Source organism: Phoca vitulina, unplaced genomic scaffold, assembly GCF_004348235.1.
Source record: "Phoca vitulina isolate PV1807 unplaced genomic scaffold, GSC_HSeal_1.0 scaffold8, whole genome shotgun sequence".
Lineage (NCBI taxonomy): Eukaryota > Metazoa > Chordata > Mammalia > Carnivora > Phocidae > Phoca > Phoca vitulina.
The window spans coordinates 3,518,442-3,543,371 of NW_022589711.1; the positions used below are offsets into that span (position 1 = coordinate 3,518,442).

At 35.3% G+C, this 24,930-nt stretch overlaps 1 protein-coding gene across 1 annotated transcript in view; it reads left to right on the plus strand.

The window, feature by feature from the left end:
- TMPRSS15 (transmembrane serine protease 15) overlaps nucleotides 1-24,930 on the plus strand; it is a 111,749-nt gene that overhangs the window by 36,781 nt on the left and 50,038 nt on the right. Inside the window, exons 10-17 of the mRNA XM_032406219.1 lie at nucleotides 30-170; nucleotides 1,122-1,271; nucleotides 9,808-9,913; nucleotides 10,208-10,358; nucleotides 13,681-13,816; nucleotides 21,082-21,171; nucleotides 22,755-22,880; nucleotides 24,782-24,922. Of these exons, the coding sequence (XP_032262110.1) occupies nucleotides 30-170; nucleotides 1,122-1,271; nucleotides 9,808-9,913; nucleotides 10,208-10,358; nucleotides 13,681-13,816; nucleotides 21,082-21,171; nucleotides 22,755-22,880; nucleotides 24,782-24,922 (1,041 nt within the window). The remainder of the gene's footprint in view (nucleotides 1-29; nucleotides 171-1,121; nucleotides 1,272-9,807; nucleotides 9,914-10,207; nucleotides 10,359-13,680; nucleotides 13,817-21,081; nucleotides 21,172-22,754; nucleotides 22,881-24,781; nucleotides 24,923-24,930) is intronic.

The window sequence follows — 24,930 nt, forward strand, 5'->3', positions numbered from 1 at the left end:
TTTTTTTTTTTTTTTTTTTTTTTTTGTAGCTTCTCTCTGGGAAACCAATCCTGGCACAATTAGGATCTTTTCCAACCAAGTTACTGCCACCTTTCTTATAGAATCTGATGAAAATGATTATATTGGATTTAATGCAACATACACTGCATTTAACAGCACAGAGCTTAATAGTAAGTATTGTTTATTCTTTAGCCTTTGAATCTTCAGATGCTTCAATATTGTAATGGAACTTTAAAAGTAGCAGAACCTAAAATTTTAGAACAAGGTCATAATTTGTCTCATTATGCAAGTTCTTTATGAGTATCTCTTACGTATAGCTCTCCCTACTTGATACTTGGAGAAATTGGGAAATTAGAAAATAGTTCATGTTCTTCAAAAGAATCAAATAACCAATTTGACAAAAATTACAAAGTTTCATATATATGTATATGCATAAAACTAATTCTGAGAATATTCCATATCAACCTAATTTTGACCCAAGTATTAAATTTAGTAAAAAGAGGAGAGAAAAATAGGAGACAAAGTTTATGTGGGTAAACAAAGAGAGGTAAGATGTAAAACTTAAAGAACAATAAGAATAAGAAGCTTGTCTTTGCTAAAGCCCTACTTGGATATAGGAAGCATGTTAATTTAAGACAGTTGACAACAAAAAGCTGGGTTTTTTTTTTAACTAAATGAAATGAAACAAAATTATGATGAATAAAAAAAGATTGTGTGCCTGACAGTTGTAAGTGTATAGAGGAGCATAGGGGAAGGGAGAGAAAAATAAAACAAGATGAAATCAGAGAGGGAGACAAACCAGAAGATACTTTTAACCATAGGAAACAAACTGAGGGTTGCTGGAGGGGAGATGGGTGGGGGGATGGGGTAACTGGGTGAATGGGCATTAAGGAAGACACTTAATGGAATGAGCAATGGGTGTTATATGCAACTGATGAATCACTAAATTCTACCTCTGAAACTAATAATACACTATATGTTAATTAATTGAATTTAAATAAAATTAAAGTAAAAAAATAAGTGTATAAGACAGTATAAGACTAGATTATTTTCATGCAATTGATTACAATTAGTCACAGTGTGGACTAAATTTGAAGTGTTTTCTTTTTTTTAATTCACAGATTATGAGAAAATTAACTGTAATTTTGAAGATGGCTTTTGTTTCTGGGTCCAGGATCTAAATGATGATAATGAATGGGAAAGGATTCAGGGAAACACCTTTCCTCCTTTTACCGGACCAAATTTTGACCATACTTTCGGCAATGATTCAGGTATAATTCATATTTAATTCAAAAATCAAAAGGAAAGTGGTATGTGTTGTCTGCTGTTTAATTCAAAACAGTTTTTTCAGATTTTCTTTTTAAAAATAATCATGGCTAATAAGTACTTTTAAATGAAAATGCTAATCAAATAGGCAAGTAAAAGTTTGTGTTTAAAAAAAACATTCTTTTACCTTATATATTCATGAAACATTAAAAAGTTCACAGGGGCCATTACAGATGAGAAGACTTGGGTTGTCGCCCTAGATTTGCCACTTATTATTTACTAATTGGACTTTGTAGGAGGCAATTAGCTTTTCTGAACTATGGTCTACTTTGCCTTAATTTCATTTTCCAATTATTTATTGTTGGTGTAGAGAAATACAATTGATTTTGGTATATTGGTCTTGAACCCTGAAACTTTGCTGAACTTGTTTATTAACGCCAATAGTTTTTAAAGACTATCTTAGAATTCTCAATATACAAGATCATGCTATCTTGGAATAAAGATCTAGAGATAGATTTTCTTCTTCTGAGGAGCTGACTTAGTCTGTTTAAGCCACTATGACGGAATACCACAGGCTGCTTCGTTTAAACAATAATTTATTTCTCATAGTTTTGGGGACTAGAAGTCTGTGGTCAGGGTGCCAACATGGTCAGGTTCTGGTGAGAGCTCATCATGCACCCATGTCTTCTCACTGTATCCTCACACAACAGAGGGAGAGAGACAGAGAGTCAGCACTCTCTCTTATATCTTCTCATAAGATCACTAATTATCTCCCAAACGCCCTACCTCCAAACATCATCATATGGGATTAGAGTTTCAACATATAAATTGTGGAGACACAGCCATCCGTCCATACCAAAAGGACTGTGGATGAGCTGATTCTAAGGCATGGTCCTGAGGGAAAGATTGTAATTTGTAAATAGCTTTTTGTGTGAATATTAGAATTAGATTTCAGGTAAGAAAATAACATTGGAAACAATAATAGTTGATGGAAAAGAACAGAAATCATGGGGAATTATCAGGAGATAAGGAAATCATAGTGGGAAGACCACCCATGAAAATCCTGGAAGCATGTATTTATAATACCAAATTAATCACTGAACAGGGAGTTTCCAAATCTAGAAGTAATGTGGATCTTGTAAAGTAAGGAAAATGACAAAAAGGACAGAATAGAAATTTCTGCATTTAGATAATTTTCTTAGGCAAAATCCATCCTACAATATGACTTGTCAAAAGGTTACTGGTGAAAATATGGTTCAATTCAAAAAAATGCATTGCAATCTTCCTTTAACCAGACATGGCTCTAGGCATTGAGTACACAGATCTCATATCACCACTTCCATAAAATCTGTCTAGAAGTTCTGAGTTGAAATTTTCCTTTACATTAAACATTATAAACACTTCTTTTATTTTTCCTGCCACATGGTATTATATTTTCTTAGTTATTTGTTTCTTTTCAGAAACAAGAAGCTTCTTTTTCATCTTTGAATTCCTAGTGCAGTCTCAGTATCTGAATCTAATTAACATGTAAAATTATTTTTAAATTTAATGAATGAGTATCTACAACTTTGACCCAATAAGCAATTCCTGATTGAGTGAGTTATTGACTGCGTGAAATTGTTTGTAACATAAAAATAACCTGAGCACATGTGCATTGTAATTTATTATCAATGGCCACTTTTGTTACAGAGATCAATACTCTCATTTTTATAACCTGAAAAGTAAATAGCTGATTTAATGTCAGTTGTGAATGACATCTGGTAAGAGGACATTAAAGAATTCACTTTTCCAGGGCAAAAATGTATCTGACTAATCCTGTTCCTTTAGACAGTGGTCTACCTGGAATAACAAAATTTGGTTCATCACACTACTTCAACTTGATCAAAACATTGCTTAATAAAAAGTGACTACTTGTGATCTATTTTTAATCTATTTCCACAGTCATCAATAAAAGCCTCAATTGATTAATTCTTCTACTCCTTTATTCAAGAAGTTTTTTTTTTTTTTTGAGCCCCAGTACCTATTCAAGGGACTCAAAATATTATCTTTGAACAAAAATAAACCAGATTTTCTGCAATCATGGAACATATATTCTAGGGGGGAAAAAAAGAAACTTAAAACTAGAAACTAAGCAATGTGTATGACAAGTAATTACAATTTGTGGATATGCTAAAAGTGAATGAGTGCTCTGAGAAAATATATAGAGTTTGGTAAGGACAATGGTGAAGGCAAGTGTGCTGAGGTGCTGTTCCAGATTAAAACAGGGTGATCGGATGAGGTCCCATTGAAAGGTGACATTCAAATCAAAACTTTACAGAATTGAAGGAATCAGCCACATAGATTATTCTACACAGAGGGAACATGCAGAACAAAGACTTTAAAGGGAGCATGCCTGACCCGTTTGAAGAAAAGCCAGGAGGCCAATATGGCTGACATGGAATAAACAGGGCCAGTAGAGTGCAGATAATAATGGCTCTTCTATGGCTTTGGCTTTTTCCTTGGTGAAATGAAGAGCTATTGGAGGTTCTTGAGCATAGAAGTGATAGGATTCACACTGGCTGCTAGAATAGTTTATGGAAAGGCAGGAACGTTGTCAGGGAGACCAGTGGAGAGTTATCACCCCACCCAGAGAAGAGGCCACAGGACTTTCAGATCAGTGGGAGCAGATGCACTGAGGTCAGATTCTGGAAATAATCTGAAAGGAAAGACAACAGGATTCTGCTTAATTAGTTAGCAGTGTAGAGCTATGAACAAAAATGTGTTCTGCGTAAATGGCCAATCCCATTACACCATACATGTTCAGTATTGAAAATAATGACATGCATACTATCATACGTAGTTAATCTTCTTTGAACAAGTGACTTCCCAGAGCCTGATCCTCTATGGGTAAATTAGTAATCTGCACAGCTAAAGACTAACCCCAAAGTGATAATCACCCCAGCTCTCTGAAGAAGCCTGGCCTAAAACAGTCAAATAATTTGACCATATTTTTGTCTTTATTGTAATAAAAAAAAAAGTCTTTACCACACTTGGACAAGAGTAGTTAGAGGAAAGTACAGAAAGCGTTTATATCTATTAACTATGACAGATACCTTTTATGTAGTTGAAATCTTTGACGTTCAAATGATCATTTTTCTACTTTTATGTCATCATAATAAGAGATAAAATAATTCCACTGATATCTGAAGAATATAAGTACATTACAGGAGAAAAAATGGTTTCAGCTTGCCAGCAGATTAAATAACTAGGGAAATAGGATGAAAATGACCAAAGTGAAACAGGTTGAATGTCAGGTGGAGGTTTTAAATAGTTGGGTCGGAAATGGAGTCTCAGGAGAAAGTCCTGTAGCTGGAGTTATTTAAAATGAGACAAGTCAGAGCAGTTCAGAGCCCACCAGAGGCAGTGGTGTAATGAGAACGGATGATAGGATTTAATAGGTTCTCTCCAACTCTCATACCAGTGATTTCATAATCTACCAGACATCCTCCCCCCACCACCACACACACACACCCAGGGGCATTTTTCTTCCAACCTGCTTTTTTATGTGTCAGAACATCCTACCTCTGAAATCGAAGAGAATTAAATCTCTCCTGCTGTTCCTCTTATCCATGCAGGGGTTTTTTGTTCTTTGCCTTCACTTTAAATGGGGTTTTTTGTTCTTTGCCTTCACTTTAAATGACAGAAAAGTCTAAATGAAACAGAATAAACTTTGAATTAACATTGCTTTAGGGAAGAACATCTAAGCCCCTTAGCTTTCTGGCTCCTTCTAAAGAACTCTCTCCTGGTAGAGCAACGGGCTCCTAAATCTGCACTGTCAAGGCTCAGAGTTTCTCTGTACCTTCTAGAAGCAAAGGGAGTCGGTGGAGATGATTGCAATGATACAGGGCAGCATCTTGGGGTGCTCAGAACTGGCTCGTTTGTTCAGAACATTCAGAGAAAATGAGGTCAGTAACATGTGAAAACTTCAGAAATGGAAGGGTCACAAGAGGGCTAGACAGCCCAAAGAAAATATTTCTTTGTTGGCCTTTCTCAATGAAATCATAAGTGTTTCTAAGGCTTAGGGGTTAGCACAGTGTAGTAGCAAAGACCATTAAAATGAGACTCTGAAGTCAGCTAGATTTAAACCAGCACTGCAAGTTATCTCTTCTCTCTCTCCACCTTAGGTCCCTCATCCGGGAAGTGGGTTGATGATAATAGGACCTGACTTTAGAGGCATGTTTTGAACATTAAATTGGTTACTATGCTCGCCAAAGAAAGAAAGAAAGAAAGAAAAAGAAAGAAAGAAAGAAAAAGAAAGAAAGAAAGAAAGAAAGAAAGAAAGAAAGAAAGAAAGAAAGAAAGAAAGAAAGAAAGAAAGAAAGAAAGAAAGGAAGGAAGAAAGAAAAAGAAAATGCCTGGCACATGACAAGTGTTATATAAATGTTAGGTATTATAACTATTTTCTTTTCATGATGCAAAAGCATTCAACAGACAAATTGGCTGTGGTGCTCTTTTAAGTGGTAGGCTGGGAGAAAAGTAGTTACATTGCTCAATTTTCAAAAGTATATTAAGTCTTTTAGATAGTTGCATTTCATTTAGCATAGATCATTTTTTTCTAAAATAAGTATGATTTTTGTGTTTTCAAAGTAATACTGTCTTTATTCCCTTATCTTTCCTGTGATGTTGAATTTTAGGAAATGATACTACTTTCTAATATAGATGGACTTGAATTGGAAACATTCTGTAATCTAACACTTTCAATATTTATCTGCTGGGTTCAGTTAATTTTACGTAGGCACTCACTACCCACAAAATGGTTTATATCAACCTATTTTCTTTGTGAGAGGAATCTCCAACTTTCCACAAAGTTTTACTGCCTCTCCAGTTGCTGCTGTCTCTGTATCACTTCAGCACATGTCCGACGCTTTTTCTCCTTAACTGAAGTGTTGGATGTGAAAGGTTAGGTTTGTTTCATGGAGAAATAAAAAGAAAAAGGGATAGAAAGAAGTTGTAAGAAAAACCTAAGGCTCAAGAAAGAGGTTCACTGTATGCTTAAATTAACAAAATAAAATCAATCTTCTGAGGTTTAGGCTGACTCTGAGGTTAATTCCAAGAGTTCTCAAAGACATTTCAAGAAATTTGTAGGACTTTAAAAGAAATTATCATTTGACCATAGAAATTCCCATGTGGTTATAAAAAATATCTATTTAACCATTCCTTTTGTGTATTACTTTAATAAATTTAAATTAAAATAGCAAGTCAAATTGATGTAACAAGAATAAATTAAGCAACATTCAGCTAATCCATATTGAGAATTCAAAAATGAACTAAGTGTCACTCTTTTCCCAAAGTCTGTTTTAAAAGTCACGTGTGAACATGAATATAATACATAATAGAACAGACTAAGTAACATCAGAGAAGTACACATGCAACCCAGAATTCACAAGGAGTGGTCCCATATAATTGGGAGCACCAAGAGGAGCTTTCTAAAGGAGATGGCAATTTGATTTAATGACTTCAAAAAATTAGTAGGATTTTGACATGTACAATTGTAAAGAGAAGTAGAGTGACATAAAAACAGGAAGAAAAAAAAAGACCCAAACATCATAAAATTTCTGGGTGTTGAGCAAATTAAAATAATCTAATATTGTAGAAGTGTTGCACATAAATAGATGAATTATAAGAGCTATGGCTAGAAAATGACATTGAAGTCATACATAGTACAGAAGCCTCAAACTTCAGAGTAAATTTATGTTTGTTTAGCAGGAAATAAGGAGATGGTAAAAGGTGTTGAATAAGGGATCAGTTAGATTGTGCAGAAAGAGGCATTACTGAGCAAGAATGTTGGAGATGAAGAATTTTCATAGAGAGTTGGAGAACTATGAATGACATACACTTGGAAATAAATAGTGTCAATGCTATAACTTAAATCACAGTCCCAAGTTTTAGGATATCCACCTGGTAAGATACTCCAACAGAAATATTGTGTGAACTTCTGGTTTCCATACTCTGAGTGGAACCAACTGGCTGTACAGCTACTTGAGAGCTTATCAAATGGAGAAGTAATTGAAATTGTGCCATATTAAATTATTGAAGGCAAAAAGGATGGATTATCTTGAGAAGTCTTAGAAAAGGCAAAATAGTAGCCTTTAAATATTTGTAGAGTTAACATAAATTCATTTATCCTTAATGAGCCCAGGAGCAAAATTAGAAAAAAAATAAGCACACAATAACTTACTCTTAAAAAAAAAGAGTTTCTAATTGTGTTGAAATGGAATGGGCTGCCTTGAACACAACGATTCCTGCTTTATCTGACAGACATTAAATAGAGGTCAAGTGGCCCCCACAGGCAAATGCTATAGATGAAATTTAAGGACAATTAGGTAGACTAAGTAAATTTTTATGTAAGCAATACTCTATTTTTAAAATTCATAATTTTATGAAGAATTTCCTTCATCTTCTAATTTGTTAAGTAAGGAATTTAACTGATATCACAGAAATTGTTAACGTATTATTTATTATTTTCTTAATTTTTATTTTATTATATTACTATTAATGTATTTTATTTTATATTCCAAAATGTGCAATGCTATGTGATATTTAATATATTGTGCTTTTAAAAATTTATTTATGGAAAATTCATAAAGTACTATGGTCCACATAATTACATTTTATCTAAACAATGATACAAAACTCATAGCATCATAAAATCCCATATATAATATTACTGCTTAATGAGTAAACATTAGATTAAAAATATTTCTAAATATAACTAACTGAACATGGGCAAACATAAATAGTTTTTATGTTGTATAATTGCTGCTAACTAGAAATATTTCTGAACAGGGTAGCCATTTCATTATTTATTCATGGCATTCAATGGAATTTTAATTATTTCCTCCCCAACTACATTCTAATCAACCAAAATTAATGTCAACTCAAAAGGGATTTGGAATTCAGCATTTAAAGGGTAGATTCTGGGTCATCCCCTCTGTATCTATGCTACATTTTTTGTTAGGTTGAGTAACTGAGCACTAACTATAGAGCTAAAAATAAGTACTCATGAAATGCCATAGCATTATATAAAGTATAAGTAATGTGTTAATATAAAATGTTAAACATGCATTCATTTCCATTTTACATTTTATAACTTAAATCTAGTGTATGTATATTTATTAGTATATTTGACCATGATTTCACCTTGATAAAATATTCATTCTGAGGTTTTTTTTTTTTTTTTTTTTTTTTGCCTTACCAATCTAAATATAAACTGATATATCTATTGGCAGTTTTACTAGTATTTTTCTTCATATCTTATCCTTACTCTGCATGTTGTAAATGAATGAGTTTTAGTTTTTTGTTTTTTGTTTTTTTAAAGATTTTATTTATCCATTTGACGAGAGAGAGAGACAGCAAGAGAGAGAGCACAAGCAGGGGGGAGTGGCAGAGGGGGAGGGAAAAGCAGGCTCCCCACTGAGCAGGGAGCCTGATGCAGGACTCGATCCCGGGACCCTGGGCTCGTGACCTGAGCCAAAGGCAGACGCTTAATGACTGAGCCACCCAGGCACCCCAAGTTTGAGTTTTATACAGCATTGCCTATAAAAATTTCTGTTAGAAAGCACAAGAGAGAAGATGCTTGATTTCAAATAAACACTAAATTTCAGCATTTCGTAAAAAACTACACTTATTAGAAATCAGATTTAGAAATTATAAATCAGATTTAACCAATATTTCCTTTGCTTCATAACATATTTTGTTACATGATTCCTGCTTTCTGTCATAATATATAAGCAGCAAGCTAAGAATTAAAAAATTAAATTTCTCTAAGAAAATGTTCAAGATTATCTCACTCTAGCAATTCTTCCCACACTTCAAATGACTCAAATCATTGGTTGGAATAATGAATTCCGGACCAGAAAGCACTTTATGCAGTGGCTTGAGCTATTATAGAAAGCTTTTATGTAGATTAGCATGCTTCCTGTTCTTCTGTGATCTGATTAGCTATCATTCAAAGGAATACGGAAGATGAAACCATTATGAAATCAGGTAACTTCTTATATAGAGAAATGCAGTATAGTCAATGGAATAAAAAACTGATCCTTGAAACTCTTAAAGTTACCTTCAAATTTGTGCTTAAATACTTGCATATATCATGAGTTAGTCCACCAGCATATCTAAATACTCTTGTGTGATCATTGTCTCTGAAGAAGTGAATTGATAAAAACATCTAGTAAATGGGAATTAAAGGGGTATCTGGCTACAATAATATGATAAAATAATCATGTGGACTCATAAAAAGTCAGAGTTTGATATACCCTTAGCAATGCTCCAGTTCAAGGCTCTTGTTTTATAAATTGGGAGGTCCAGAGTTGAGAAGTGATTTTCCTAAATAATAATTTATTATGGTAGAGACAGTGCCTTCTGGGTTCACATCTACCTTCCTTTCTCCTCCTTATATTTTCACCTTAAAGTTGTTCCTTTCTACTTATAACATGCTAAATCTCACATAATGAAATTGCTGACAGTTAAGTGAAGTAAATACTTCTTTTGTTGTTTTTACAGGATTTTACATTTCCACCCCGACTGGACCAGGAGGGAGACGAGAAAGAGTAGGACTCTTAAGTCTCCCTTTAGACCCCACTTTAGAACCAGTCTGCCTCAGTTTCTGGTATGTCATAGACACATGTTAAATACTACCTTATTTAATGAGTACCATTGCCTTTGTCACATTGCCAGGCTCATGATTTCACTAAGACATCCCAAGTTTTAATGGATGCGCTATTATTTTTCCAATTGATAAAGTAACAAAATGCTGGAAGACTCCCCCACCCCTTTACTAGCAACTCCCTCACTCAAGGAAAAAGGAAATATTCCAGAGAAAGTAAAGGATTTAGAAGAACCCTAGATTGCATTTATTCTAATATTGTAGAAATCCAATCATTTGTGCTTGTTTCCAAACTAGGTATTATATGTATGGTGAAAATGTCTATAAATTAAGCATTAATATCAGCAGTGACCAAAATATGGAGAAGACAGTTTTCCAAAAGGAAGGAAATTATGGAGAAAATTGGAATTATGGACAAGTAACATTAAATGAAACAGTGGAATTTAAGGTTGGCATAATACCTTGTAACTTATAATCCTGTGTTTGTGTTCTAAAAATGGTGATACAATTATAGTTTAAAATAATATGATAAAAAAAATATTTTCTGAATATAGCCAAGTCATTTTCTTTACTTTCTTAATACCTTTTTAAAAAAATCTCTGAATTTGGGGGACCTGGGTGGCTCAGTTGGTTAAGCATCCAACTTTTGATTTCAGCTCAGGTTGGGATCTCAGGGTCAGGAGATCAAGCCCCATCTTGGGCAACACACTGGGCGTGGAGTCTGCTTAAGATTCTCCCTCTCCCCTTGCCCCTTCTCACCCCCACCCCCATGAGTGCATGTGTGCTCTCTCTCTCTTGCATTGTCTCTCTCTCTCTCAAAAAAACAAACAACAACAACCAAAAAAAAAAACACCCCTGAGTGCCCTTATTTTCATTTATTCACTAACTTATTTAAAAACCACTTATTCAATTCACGGCGCTCACGCTGTGAATTGTGTAAGACTGTTGAATCACAGACCTGTACCTCTGAAACAAATAATACATTATACGTTAAAAAAAAAGAAGAAGAAGAAGATAGTAGGAAGGAAAAAATGAAGGAGGGGGAGATCGGAGGGGGAGACGAACCATGAGAGACTATGGACTCTGAGAAACAAATTGAGGGTTCTAGAGGGGAGGGGGGTGGGAGGATGGGTTAGCCTGGTGATGGGTATTAAAGAGGGCACATTCTGCATGGAGCACTGGGTGTTATATGCAAACAATGAATCATGGAACACTACATCAAAAACTAATGATGTAATGTATGGTGATTAACATAACATAATAAAATTAAATTAAAAAAAACAATACACTTATTGAGGGGCACCTGGGTGCCTCAGTCATTGAGCATCTGCCTTCAGCTGGGGGTGTGATCCCAGGGTCCTGGGATCAAGGCCCACATCAGGCTCCCTGCTTAGCAGGGAGCCTGCTTCTCCCCCTCCCTGTACCCCTCCACCCTTCTTGTGCTCTCTCTTGCTATCTTCTTCTCTCAAATACATAAATAAAATCCTTAAAAAAAAATAAAACCACTTATTGAGGAAAAATTTACTACGTGAAAGTACTACTTATAATGATCCATAAGATCCAAAGAAACTTTGTGGGATATTACAGCTTTCTTCAGCAACTTTCTAGCACATGCCAATCATGTCTTCCTATGTCCCCTGCTCACCTAGGACTTCCAGCTTTTCACAAACACCACCTACATCAGCCCTGCACTTTTCTAAGGAACTATCTTTTCCCATTAGAACATCCACACCCATCGGTATCCATCCACCCTGCCCCACTTTGACTTAATCTATGTATTTCCTTTAGAAACAAATTCCATGAGCTGTATCATTGGGATGTCTCTGATCATTTATTTCACATTAAGGTGAATTAATTTTTCAGATAACAGCTTAATGTGTTCTCTTCCTAAGGGTGTTTGCAATTAAAATACAGGATAATACAGGCTAATAGTTCGACCAAATTAACAGTGTTTTAATCAGTTCATTTCAGAAAAGAGAGTGTAACTTTCAGAAGGTATACATTTGGACAGACATAGTCATAGGGAAGGCTTTAGTTTTTCCCCATGACTTTGTGGAAGGAGGCAGAAAACAAGCACCTTCATCTACATTCTTTCCATCTTTCTTTCCTTCCTTCCCTTTTTCTTTCTTTTTTTTTCTTCTGAGTCTTTTTTTTTTTCTATGAAGTTTTCTTCTCCAACTTTGTTTTCTGATAATTCAGGGAAGGATAAAGGAAAATGGAATATCAGGGGAACAAAGAAATGGCAGAGCAGAGAAATAAGTACAGTAGTCCCCCTTGTCCATAGGGTATATGTTCCAAGACCCCCATGGATACCATAGATACTACTGAACCCTATATATACCATGGGTTTTTTTTCCATACATACATACATACCTATGGTAACATTTAATTTATTACTTAGGCTCAGTAAGAGATTGACAAGAATAATAATAAAATAGAACAATTATAATAATATACTGTAACAGAAGTTATGTGAATCTGGTCTCTCTCTCAAAATAGCTCATTGTATTGTACTCACCCTTCTTATGATGATGTGAAATGACAAAATTCCCACGTGATGAGATGAAGTGAGGTGAATGTTATAGGCACTGTGACATGGCCTTAGGCTACTACTGACCTTCTGACAATACCTGAAGAAGAATCCTCTGATTACCCAGCTGACAGTGAGGATCTGAAATCGCAGAAAGTGAAACCTCAGATAATGGGGGACTACTATATTGCAGTGGCCAATCTGGCTCAACTCACTGAGCATTTTTTTTTAAGCAATATAACTGGATCCACTTTTTCAAGGTTAGCTTATCAGGCAGAATGACAGCATGGAGTTCTACAAATATTTGCACCTTGGCTTTGCCACTTTGTCATGAAATCTTAAGTCACTTCAGTTTCTTTGAAATTCAGCTTGCATGTATATGAAAGGGAGAAAATAATCCTTATTTGGAATTGTGCCTAGCGTGAAGAAGGTGAAAAGAATGAACAAATGAGTGAATGGATGACTCTACAATAGCATTGAAAAAATTAAATGAGATAATGTATACAATGTGCCTAGCAGAGCAATTAATGTATCATGGGTATTCTGTTTATGTCTTTCCTACACAAGAGAGGATCCAGGAAAGTCCAGCTAAAATACCCACTGTCTTTAAGAACCTAATAGGTTTCATCTGACCACTGAAACTTTCTTCCAAGTCTGGGTCTGTGTCCTCTGGGTATTACCCTCACACAGTATTCCACACCAGCTTCCTGGGTGAACTATGACCAGTACTAGTTGGCCTTGAATTATATATTGTACTCATATTTTCTCTTGTCCCTTTCTTTTCTCATTTGAATTATCTAGTAGGTGTGACTTCTCTTTAGGGCCCCTATGTTATAAGAAGGCAGACAGCTACCTGGATTTCTAAAATTGTTGAGGGAAGGAATCTGTGAGAAGATTGCTGTCCCTTGCCAGAAAATGTGGATGCATGACAGAGCACAATAGAGTATGACAAATCATGAGAGAGACAGAGACAGAGACATAGAGAAACTGTGGCAATATTGCCTAACCCAGAAGGAAGACACTAGTGAAAATTTAGATTAGTATGAACACATAAGTAGGGAGGTGGGCTCAGCAGAAGGATTATAAAAAGCAGGATCTATCAATATTTCACTATATAGAAACTTGCCCTCTTATATTTGGAGTTGGTAATACTGATTCCCCAGCAAATATTGGGCCACAAGAAGAATCAAATCAGAGAAGATTAGAGTAGAATGATTTCATATCTCTCTCTGAATTGCAGGTTGCTTTTAATGCTTTTAAAAACCCGATCCTGAGTGATGTAGCATTGGACGACATTAGCCTAACATATGGGATTTGCAATGTGAGTCTTTATCCAGAACCAACTTTGGTCCCAACTCCTCCACCAGAACTTCCTAGTAAGTAACTATAACATGTATTTTACCAATTAAAGCATTAATATTTTCAAGTAGATATTCTTTTGGCTTTTTAAATTATCTCAGCCTAATGCTATTTTTTCACTAAAAATTGAAGACTCCAAAATATAAATAAAATGGAAGCTAGCAAAATATTATGTTATGCATACACTCACAAGGAAATCACTCATTACTTTGTTATGCATCATATTTATAATAATTTTAGTATATTTTTATTTTTTTAAATAACGAAGGTGCTGACTTCCATTTTGTTTTCACTAGAATACAAACTAATGCTGCACTGGCCGTGTGGCAGGCGGACAGATTTTTGGGAAGAAGCCTTAAGATTCTCATGGTTTTCTTAAAGAATGATGTTAAGATCAAAGAGGAGTTTGGTTAAACTTGAGATGCACCCAGCCTATTTTCAGAATAATTTAATAATAATTACTGGGCCTGGATTTTTGACTATACAGACCAAGATCACACAAAATTTTTTTTTATCCTGAAATGGTGCCTTTGTAAGGCCCTGCAATGTGCTCCCTTCATGGAGCCGCTAACGTGTTGCAGCTGAGCCGTGTCCAGGATTTCCCATGTCCTTTGGAGTCTTTTAACACAAAAGAACAAAATGGAGTCTGTATCTACCTGTGCTCTTAATTGAAATTGGAAACTGACATTTCAGAGGAAAAAGGGGCATTCCTACCCATCTTAAAATGTCAAAGAAGACAATAACTTCATACCACTTTCCAACTTGGGATTTGACAGGAAAAAAACCATATAATGATAAATTATATCAAACATATATTTTGCCTCTACTGGGATGTCTTCACTGCACTGTAGTTTTGATGTAAAAAAAAAATCCCTTTTATCTTTGGATTATGGCAGTTGGAAACTGATCTGGTTCTACAGCTTTGCTTATGTCATACCTCATGGATGTTTTTATTCTGCCATGGATCTGAGCCCCCAAACACAGCACTTTTTCCATTTTTCATTTCCTTCCAAGTGCACTTAAAACTCTTCCCATAATCACATCAGCAAATCAACGTGGAGAACATACCTAAATTTGACTTTACTTCTAAAACTATAAATTTTTCTGCTGTCAATCTTTAAGTTAAAAAAAAAAAGAAAGCAGACTTTTCAGATTTGGGTTTTTAACAATTCAAAAGCTCTAAAGATAAATGACTGGTGTTTGAGAATGGATAACAAGTGAGCTGCCATTAAGATGAGGATAGTAATTACATTGCCATACTGGTTCCATGCCACCATATTGAACGTGCACTTACATTCTACCAAAAGGCTAGTTTACATGTAACGTCTTTTGTATTAACATGGTTAGATGTTTGTATGGGTTATACATAAATTCCTCAATATTTCAAACATTCATTCAAATTTTATAAATAGCTACTGTGTACAAAGCACTGCACAAGAAATATAATATGTAGCAATAACCAATGCATGGAAAAAATAAATAAATATAATCCATGTAAAGAAATACTTAAGGCAATTTATAATTATGTGCCCCTAAAAGTAGTAAATGAGAAAAGTAAGTGATAGACTTTTGAGAAGAAAGTGTGAACTGGAGAAAGCTTTAAGGAAACATTAAGAGACAGTAGGACACTCATAAAATTGAAACAAAAGCAGAAAAGTAGCATGCCTTCTCACATATATTGGCCACAAAATTGAGGCAAAAAGTGAGTGTCGTGACACCAAACTCTGGGTCTCATTCACCTTTGCTTCACCAGTGTCTGCTGCTTCCTAACATCACAGAAATAGATAATCAAAAAATATTAGTAGATATGAACTAAGTCTCTCTCTCTTTTTATGTTGGCTGTAATTTTCTTTTGGTGACACAAACATTTTTGTCAAACAAAATTTTGTTACCAGAACTAAATTTTGGAAATGAAGGAAGGGATGGGATGGAGCAAAACCCAACATGAATGCAATAATTTGGGCCATCTGGCATTGTTTAAAAATAATTGCTTCACTTCATTTTGTGTGGGTGCCCCATACCGTACCTGTCTATCATATAAAACATTCTCATGCAAAAAAACATAAAGAAATAGTCTAATTACTAAAGTCATTACTGGTTTGATAAATAATTCCTATGGATACCAAACACTAGAAACATCTTGCTATTTTGACATTTCAATCATGTAAAACAATTTTCATAATCCTTTCTGCCAGTGTGTTCCTCTATTCACCAATAAGTGGTCAAGAAGCAAGATTTTCTAGTAGAAGTAACAGTTTCATAGGCTTGATATTTTTAAAATAACAATCTCACCATTATCTGAAATAGAAGATGTGAAATAACTTCTGTACATAATATCATACAAACCTATACAGTCCTCACAGCTATTCTAGTCAAAAAGGGGGAAAAAAATAACACTTCAATGTCAAGGAAGCATGATATCTCTGCATATTTTAACAATAGGGAAATTATAACGGTAGAATAACCTATCTGATTTTAAAGTATAAACTAGAATTTGCCCAAAGCATATTTGTTCCAGTTTCCAAATGGCTCACTTCAGGGCAATATTTAGCACAGCAGAAAATGTTAATTACCATCAAACGCATTCTGAACAATTTCATTCTAACGCCATTTGCAATTGGTTCAGTGAAATTCTTATTTGAGCAGAGCTTTTCTGGTTCCAGATCACTGATTTGTTTAAGCAGAAATAAAAGGAAACCATGGCTGACTGGCTAATAGCCTTTCTTTGGCTCTTACAGAGCATTTAAATAAGAAAATAATCCCAGACCAGTAGCTGACTAACAAAATTCCTCCCTTGTTCCTAGGGATTCACATTGTGCCTAGTTTGGGGAAATGTTAATGTCAGTTTTCATGACTATAGGGATTCTTCCGTTCTGTGACTTCGATCACTTACTGCTGCAGTAGCTCTACACTTGTTGCCTTATGGCATTAACACAAATAATTTAAATGTGGGGATTGCATGGAGAACACTTTTAAAAAGTAAACATTCCATTTACACAAATATTATGTTAATTTGCAACACAATTTGGGTGATTGATGACAAGATACCTACTAAATAGAATAGGTATATATAAAAAGGAATCCACACTTCAGGCCCCTAACTTATTTCTGTGGCTGTTAAAAATATGTAAGAAAAAAAAAATACAAACTACAGTTCTAGATATTTTAAGTCACTCTTTATTTCCACAATTTTTCTCTATTTGGCCATTATTTAGGCCATTTTCCATTTCCAAAGACAAAATCGATGTTAATTTGGAAAATTTCACAGACAGGACATTATATTTTGAGCTAAATAATCTAACTTTAGTTCTTCGTATAGAAATGAATTAGTACCTATCTACTTGTCTTATATGATGGCTATGTTCTTTCAGAGCTGCTTGCCTTATGTATCATTAGTGTGACTTGATATTTAAATCCCTAGAAAATTCCATTTTAAGTGCACTCATATGCTCTTGTGTCAGTATGTTTTTGTCTATTCCTTTTTGTTTTTATCTTTTTGCTTTAAAACTAATAGCCTGTTTGTTGGCTAGATTGCTATTCATTACAAATAAAATGTAGAGTATAAGGAATGAAAATTTGAACATCATTGTCATAAATTTAAGGTAAATATTAGTATCATGGCTGGTCACTAGAACCTGTGAATGGAACATAAATTTTGATAAACTGAACACAAAATTTTCATGGGATATTCCATTTTATACTACAACTTGAATTTTTAAAATGTTATCTGTAATAGTGTAGGACTTATCTATTAGTATGATGATGAAAAATAATGCTGATTTTAACAATATTCAAGCATCAATGAAAGATATTATTTCTCAAGGTACATCTATTGTTTTGCCACAAATACCTCTCATTTGAACCCTCTTATTGTAAGTGGGAGCTGGGCTCTTCTCTTTTTCACCTCACATTGACACATATCTCATGAACGTCAGAGGCTTAAGCATGGATTAAAAATGACATGCCTCAGAGAAAATATCTATCCTTGACAACCACTTTGCAAAATACTGCGTGCTATTTACATACTGTATGTAGTGAAAATCCCTGCTGGCATAGTAAGGAATTAATCAGAATACAAATCTTTGAGAGAACAGCTTCAAGAAAAAGAAAAATGAAAAAGTTTCACTACTCTAAGTGAATAGAGTTCCCAGGACCAGACAGACTATTTAACTCTCATTCTCTGGGTGGAGAGCGTTTATCTAATGATACAGTATGATTGTGGTACTCAGAAGTACATTTTATGAGTCTTTGGCCCCTCTATTAAGAAGCATATGCTATATCTCTACTAAAGCAACACCACCATTAAAATAAATTGTGTCTTCATATTTAGAATGGCTGAAAGTGCTTTTTCCAATTCGTTACCACCGTTTATATACAAGCATAACTGATATATCTTATCAGGCCAAGGATCAGAGATATCTTACTGGTCAGTTATTTGACATGAAATTATATCTGAGATTCATTTCAAAAAAGTAATTCTTAAAGTATTTCAGAAGAATGAATTTTCTAAGACTCCTATTTAGTGGAGAAATGCTAAGTGAACTGTCTTGACAAGCTTAACAATTACATTTGACAACATTTTTGTCCTAGGTGTGTATTTATTAAAGTCCTACCTACTCATCTACATATAATATAACGTACTGTTGTGTTCAATTATGTGAAAATTCAGTACATTCTCCAAAATGTCAGCTATTTATTAGGAGAAGACAGTTTTGAGATTTTCCTATTCCTTGAAGAGAAAATAAGAATAATGGCTTAAAAATCAACAACAACAAAACGAAAACAAATCCACTGGCCACACTGGCCACATCTAAACTAGTGAAATAGAAGAACTGGTTTTCTCCGATCTGCAATGTGCAATGTTAGTTTTGCCCCTGCAGAGTTTTTATACTTCCCGGTTAATTTCCCAGAGATTTGAAGGGAGCAATTCATGGCACTAAGAGTTACTAAAATTAAATGAATTGTGTGTAAGTGGGAGTTGGGAGTTGAGGGATTGTAGTAGATACTTCTTCAGAAATCTTTCCCAGGCAATTAGTCATGTAATCAAGGAGAGTATTGACCTCAGAGATAAGATCATACAGTTCTCTGGCCTTACCTTCACCCTTTCCAGTGGAGAACCTGCCCTTCGTCCCCCTTATCACTGTTTCTTTGGTTAAAATACCTTCTTTAGCACCCTGTGTATAGGGCCTGCTGCCTTCTAAATCTATCCATCATTGACCTTACTTGTTAGTACTTTCCTTTTTGTTCCCTTCTGCTCTCCTTCTCTTTGTCTATACCTAACAAGAGTATGTCACATACCATCAAGTGGCACTTACTGAGACACAGTCTAAACCCTGTCTATGGCTTACACCAGACGGTGGAAATGATGCAGAGCTTAATTAACCTAATAGGAAGACACACTGAGGGAGAAACTTGAGACGAACTCAATTGAAGTCTTGACTTTGACACTAAATGGATGTGCATGGCATTAGCAAGTAACTGAATGCCTCCAATGCTCATATTGTCCGTTTAAAATTGAAATAATAAAAGTAATTACCAAATCCACAAGTGTGTATTGAAAATCAGTACTGAATATGCCAGGGAATGTGTAGGCACTTTTCATAATTATGTCTGATTTTTTTATAACAACCCTGAAAATCTCTAACATATATCTCTTTCATATATGAGAAAACCAACTCTCAAAAAGACAAATAGCGAACTCAGAGTGACGACTTTAATCCACCAGCTCCAAAACATCTACCTTTTATACACCATGTCCTCTCCCCCCATGAGACGAGAGGTTTTTTTATTCTTGCTAAGTTCATCTGGGTCTGGACCAGCCTGCCCCGGAGACCGTGAGAGAGAGACCAGGCTCTACCACCTTACAGGACGAGATGGGACGGCAGCCCTACTGTTGAACCACAACAAACGCCTCTCTCTGTCCAATTATATACATGATGAAGCCCAAATTTAAGATGCTTATTACGGACAAATTTGGAAAAAGCACATGAATTGAAAAGATCTACATAAGTGAGGCAGAAGCCATGTAAAGAGGGACCCAAGAAGAGGGTATGACTGAAGGCATTGTTGTAGGTGTAGAGACATTTAATTCTCTCTCTTATAGTCTGATTTCTGTCTTACTTGGAGTAAACAATTTCAGCATTATCTGCCTTTAAATAGAAAAATATATACTTATCTCAGTTCCCTATGTTCTTACAATTAGGTTATTTTTATTCTTTTGATTTTAAACATAACATGTCAATATAAATAAGAATAGAATTAGGATCCTTTAAGTAGTTGATGAGTTTTTATATAACTTTAGAATTTTTTCGAGTAAGCAGGAAGATAAATATACAATAGGTTAAGGATTTCATGAAGTCGGGGCACCTGGGTGGCTCAGTCATTAAACGTCTGCCTTCGGCTCAGGTCATGATCTCAGAGTCCTGGGATCGAGCCCCGCATCAGGCTCCCTGCTCCGCGGGAAGTCTGCTTCTCCCTCTCCCACTCCCCCTGCTTGTGTTCCTGCTCTCACTATCTCTCTCTGTCAAAAAAAAAAAAAAAAAAAAAAAATTAAAAAAAATAAAAGGATTTCATGAAGTTAATCTGCCAACTTAAATCATCTTAGTTTTAACTAGAATTTTGTCTAATAAATTTTTTCCCAACCTGACTCCTGGACAATGTTAAATAACAGACCAGTCTTGAGCAATTATTTAGCAAGAGGAGTTTCAGTTTGTCTCCCTTTCTTAACAGTAAGACATCTCAGTATACAAGATGATGGAGCTCCCTCTCTACTGAAAAAAAAAGGGGGGGAGTAGAAAAACAAAAAGAGAAAAACATAAGAAAGCAGAATGAGTGATTTACTCACCCTTCTCATAAGAGAATGTCAAATATAAGATTTTTTCCATTATCAAGATTCATTATTTCTATAGCAGGGACTTGGTACCTTATTTCATAAAGCCTATGTATAAAAGATGCTCAGCAAATTTATTCTTGCCCGAATAATTTTGGGAAATGCTGCATACGATTACACCTTCTTGGAGATTCAAAGAACTTAACAGTATTTAAGGTTTTGAGAAGTTCTTCTCAAAAAAGAAGTAAAGAGACCTGTTAACCGGCAGTTTTCCCTTACTTAAGTTGCAAGGTTTTCTTTTACACAAACTATAAATTCTATCTGTCAAAACCAGTATTCCAAGAAATATAATTGGGAATTTGCTGGCATATAATATTATCTCTCATATTATCTCTCTGAAATAAGCATTGTGTTTCTAATGATTTTTCATTGTTTTCTTTTTCTCCTTTTCAGCGGACTGTGGAGGACCTTTTGAACTATGGGAGCCAAATACAACATTCACTTCCATGAATTTTCCAAACAGCTACCCTAATCAGGCTTTCTGTGAGTCATTTTCTCCCCAGGCCATGAAAGACAGATGTATATGTCAAGGCTAGATCCCCCCTTTGACACAGCAAAGTGGATTATAAATCTGCCAAACCTGAGTACACCTACTGTCTAGGAGATTGCATAATATAACAACAGCAACTGTAATAATTACTAACTTATTTAGCATTTATTTCATGCTAGACACTGTGTTAGTGCTTATTATATTATTTCAGTTCAATTCTTACAATAATTCTTTGAAGCAGGTGCTATTATTATAATTCTCAAATTTAAAAATTGAACAAAACCAGAGTGTGAAAGTACTTTACTCCAGGTACTGCTCCCTTAATGACTCTTCTTGATTGTACGTACAATGTCTATACTATAGATAACAAGTTTGCAATTCCATAAAGTCAGCGGAAAGTATAAAAAGTAAAGGGTTAATTGTGACATCCACACCCTTTGTAAATAGAGATTAGTGTTAATAAATCCTGCAGCTAGAGTAATGTAGTTAGAGTCTCAGTATAAAAGATGAAATAGGGGCGCCTGTGTGGCTCAGTCAATTAAGTGTCCGACTCTTGATTTTGACTCAGGTCATGATCACAGGGTCATGAGGTTGAGCCTCGTGTCAGGCTCCGCACTCAGTGGGGAGTCTGCTTGAGGATTCTCTCTCATATTCTCTCTGCCCCTCCCCCCGCTTGCACACTCTCTCTCTCTTTCTTTCTCTAAAATAAATAAATAAATCTTTTTTAAAAAGATGAAATAATGAGGATTTACTAAAAAATCTTAAGTCTGAGAGAATAGTTTGATAAAACTGCACAGAGCCTATCACTTGGTCAATATTCCTAACTGGAGGAACAGTACAACCTAGAAATTGTGTTAAAAATGCCAATTCCCCAGCCCAGCCTACAAATATTCCACTTCAGTAGGTCTGGGAAACAGACTTGTTCCTCCCATGGCTGCACCTAAGATAGCAACACCAATCTAAATGGGGAAATCTACCAGTGAAAGAAATGCCCTAATGACAGTGAAAAATGTGTTGTTAGAAAATGTCAACTTTTCTTTCTTCAAATGACCCAGAGATAAGGAAGTAACACTTTCATAGGAGAATAGAACCACAATTCCAGGGACTTATCTGATCCAAAAAAATAAACAGCCATGAATCTCATTTGACTTGTATAGGGAACCAGAGATTACCATCTCTATTTCACATTGAAAACATCTTTTAAACATATCATTTGTACAACGTAATGATCTAAACATTCTGGAAGTCAGTGGGATATTAAAAGAACAATTTAAAGAAATTTATTAAATTTATTGATTTATTAAATAAATATTTATTGGGCCCTTTATTTTTTAGGCACTGAAATGAGAAAAGAAGAAACAAACATAACACAGTCTAGATGAAGATGTAGATAAGTTGTCAGGCTTTACAAATGCCCAAGCTATTGCAACAGTAAGGGAAAAGCCAGGATGCGGTGGACAGATGTGAGAGTTCATACAAAAGTTCAGAGAAATTTGAAATTCTCAAGAGAGTGAAGCTTTTGAGGGAAATCAAAAGAAGCGTGTTCTAAACTGCGTTGTTGTGTATTACTTTTAAGGTGTTTGGAATTTAAATGCACAAGAGGGAAAGAATATACAACTTCATTTTCAAGAATTCGACTTAGAAAATATTGCAGATGTAGTGGAAATCAGAGATGGTAGAGGAGACGATTCTTTGCTCTTAGGTAAGTGTGCAATTTAAATACTGTGAAAGTTTTATGGCTCAAGACATTGGATTGACGGAGAGAGCATTTCCCAATAACTGTAATCACTCTTTTACAACTAGCAAAATGAAATTACAACAACAGAATAACATGTCAAATTTTATGTGGAGCTTCCAAAATGAGAGTATTTGCAATAACAGAGTAATATTCTTCTTGAGCATTCTTTTTTTTTTTAAAAAAGATTTTATTTATTTATTTGACAGAGAGAGACACAGCGAGAGAGGGAACACAAGCAGGGGGAGTGGGGGAGGGAGAAGCAGACTTCCCACCGAGCAGGGAGCCCGATGTGGGACTTGATCCCACGATCCTGGGATCATGACCTGAGCCAAAGGCAGACGCTTAACGACTGAGCCACCCAGGCGCCCTTCTTGAGCATTCTTGGCAAACCAGAATTAATATTTTTGCGTGAATAGTTTCTACCAGCTATATTAATTTACTACAGTAAGCATTACACCTTGGAGACTAAGAGCTAAAAGACATATATTACTCAATTTAATATGCATTATGTGTACATCATATTTCCAAAAATAGCTATTAAATGGCCAGGTAGCTATGCAATCAGGATGCAATCTCATGAACATGGCAACCAATGGTGGAAGACCAGAGGGAGCTTTCTATAGCAGTACAGGGGCAGGGTGGGGGAGAGGGTTCCCAGTGATATAATCCATCACTGCTTACACAAGTTTCTTCAGCAAAATCCTGCAAAGTTCTAAAGTTCAGGCTTCCTAGAAGAGGATTTTGAGAGCCACCCACAGAAGACATCAACAATGAAAATCTCAGTGGGGCTGGGAGGCTAGTGCGAATAAGAACTGAGGAAATTCAAATTTGATTTTTATATACATAGTTATGAACACATTTTGAGTTGTTTTCCCATTTTTAGTTTATATTGTCCTAATGAAAATTTCAGTGTTCTCATGATCTAAGAAGAATTCATTTTCATCATTTCACCTCTTAATATTTACATCAATCATTGAAAAGTAAATAAGAATTCCAGAGGATCTCAGAATCATAGTTTTGAAATTGTAGGCAAGAAGTTCTTTTGAAACATAATCACTTTCAGGGATTCTAATATATAAAATATCTAATAATATGATGGGTGCCTAGGCGGCTCAGTCAGTTAAGCATCCAACTCTTGATTTGAGCTCAGGTCATGATCTCAAGGTTGTGAGATCGAGCCCTGCACTGGACTCTGCATTGGACATGGAGCCTGCTTAAGAGTCTCTCCCTCTACCCCTCCCCCGCTCCCTCTCTAAATGTGTGTGTGTGTGTGTGTGTGTGTGTAAGAACATATTTTCTAATTAGCCTAAGCCTTTATTGTGTAGTAGAGAATATTTCATTATTTATGAAACCCCCAAAGCCCAGGACTTAGTGGAAAACATTTTGAAAACCACCACTTAGGTTTATATTATCTATCTCTAATTAATCCAATGCTTCAGCTTAGGTTAATGATTCAACTCACAAAAAATATCAAATAAATTTGGACAAAAATTTACTAAGGGGAGCTATAATCTCCATTGTTTTATAAAGGTATCTAAAAGCAGTCATATAATCATTTTTTTTCTGGGAATAACATGAGCTTTGAAGAGTAGTGGTGCTAAGCCATTATGAGGAATTCATCATTAACTTACAGAGCCACAGAAACCTCAAACCATACTGGAAAAGATCAATAGAGAAGTTGGCTTTCCTAGAAGCAGTGTCCAAAATCTAAAAGGAAGTACACAATTATGCAAGTGTGGTCACTTCCAGAGCAGTCATGCTGCATGTTGCATCCCTTTAGAGGATGGAACTGAAAGAACAGGTATATATTTTCCTCTAGATTCAAAGAACCATTTCAGTGATTATCTTGTTTTCATTTGGGACAGCTGTGTACACGGGGCCTGGCCCAGTGAAGGACGTGTTCTCAACCACCAGTAGAATGACTGTGCTTTTCATCACTGACAAGCTGTTGGCAAAAGGGGGATTTAAAGCAAACTTCACTACTGGCTACTACTTGGGGATTCCAGGTATGTGC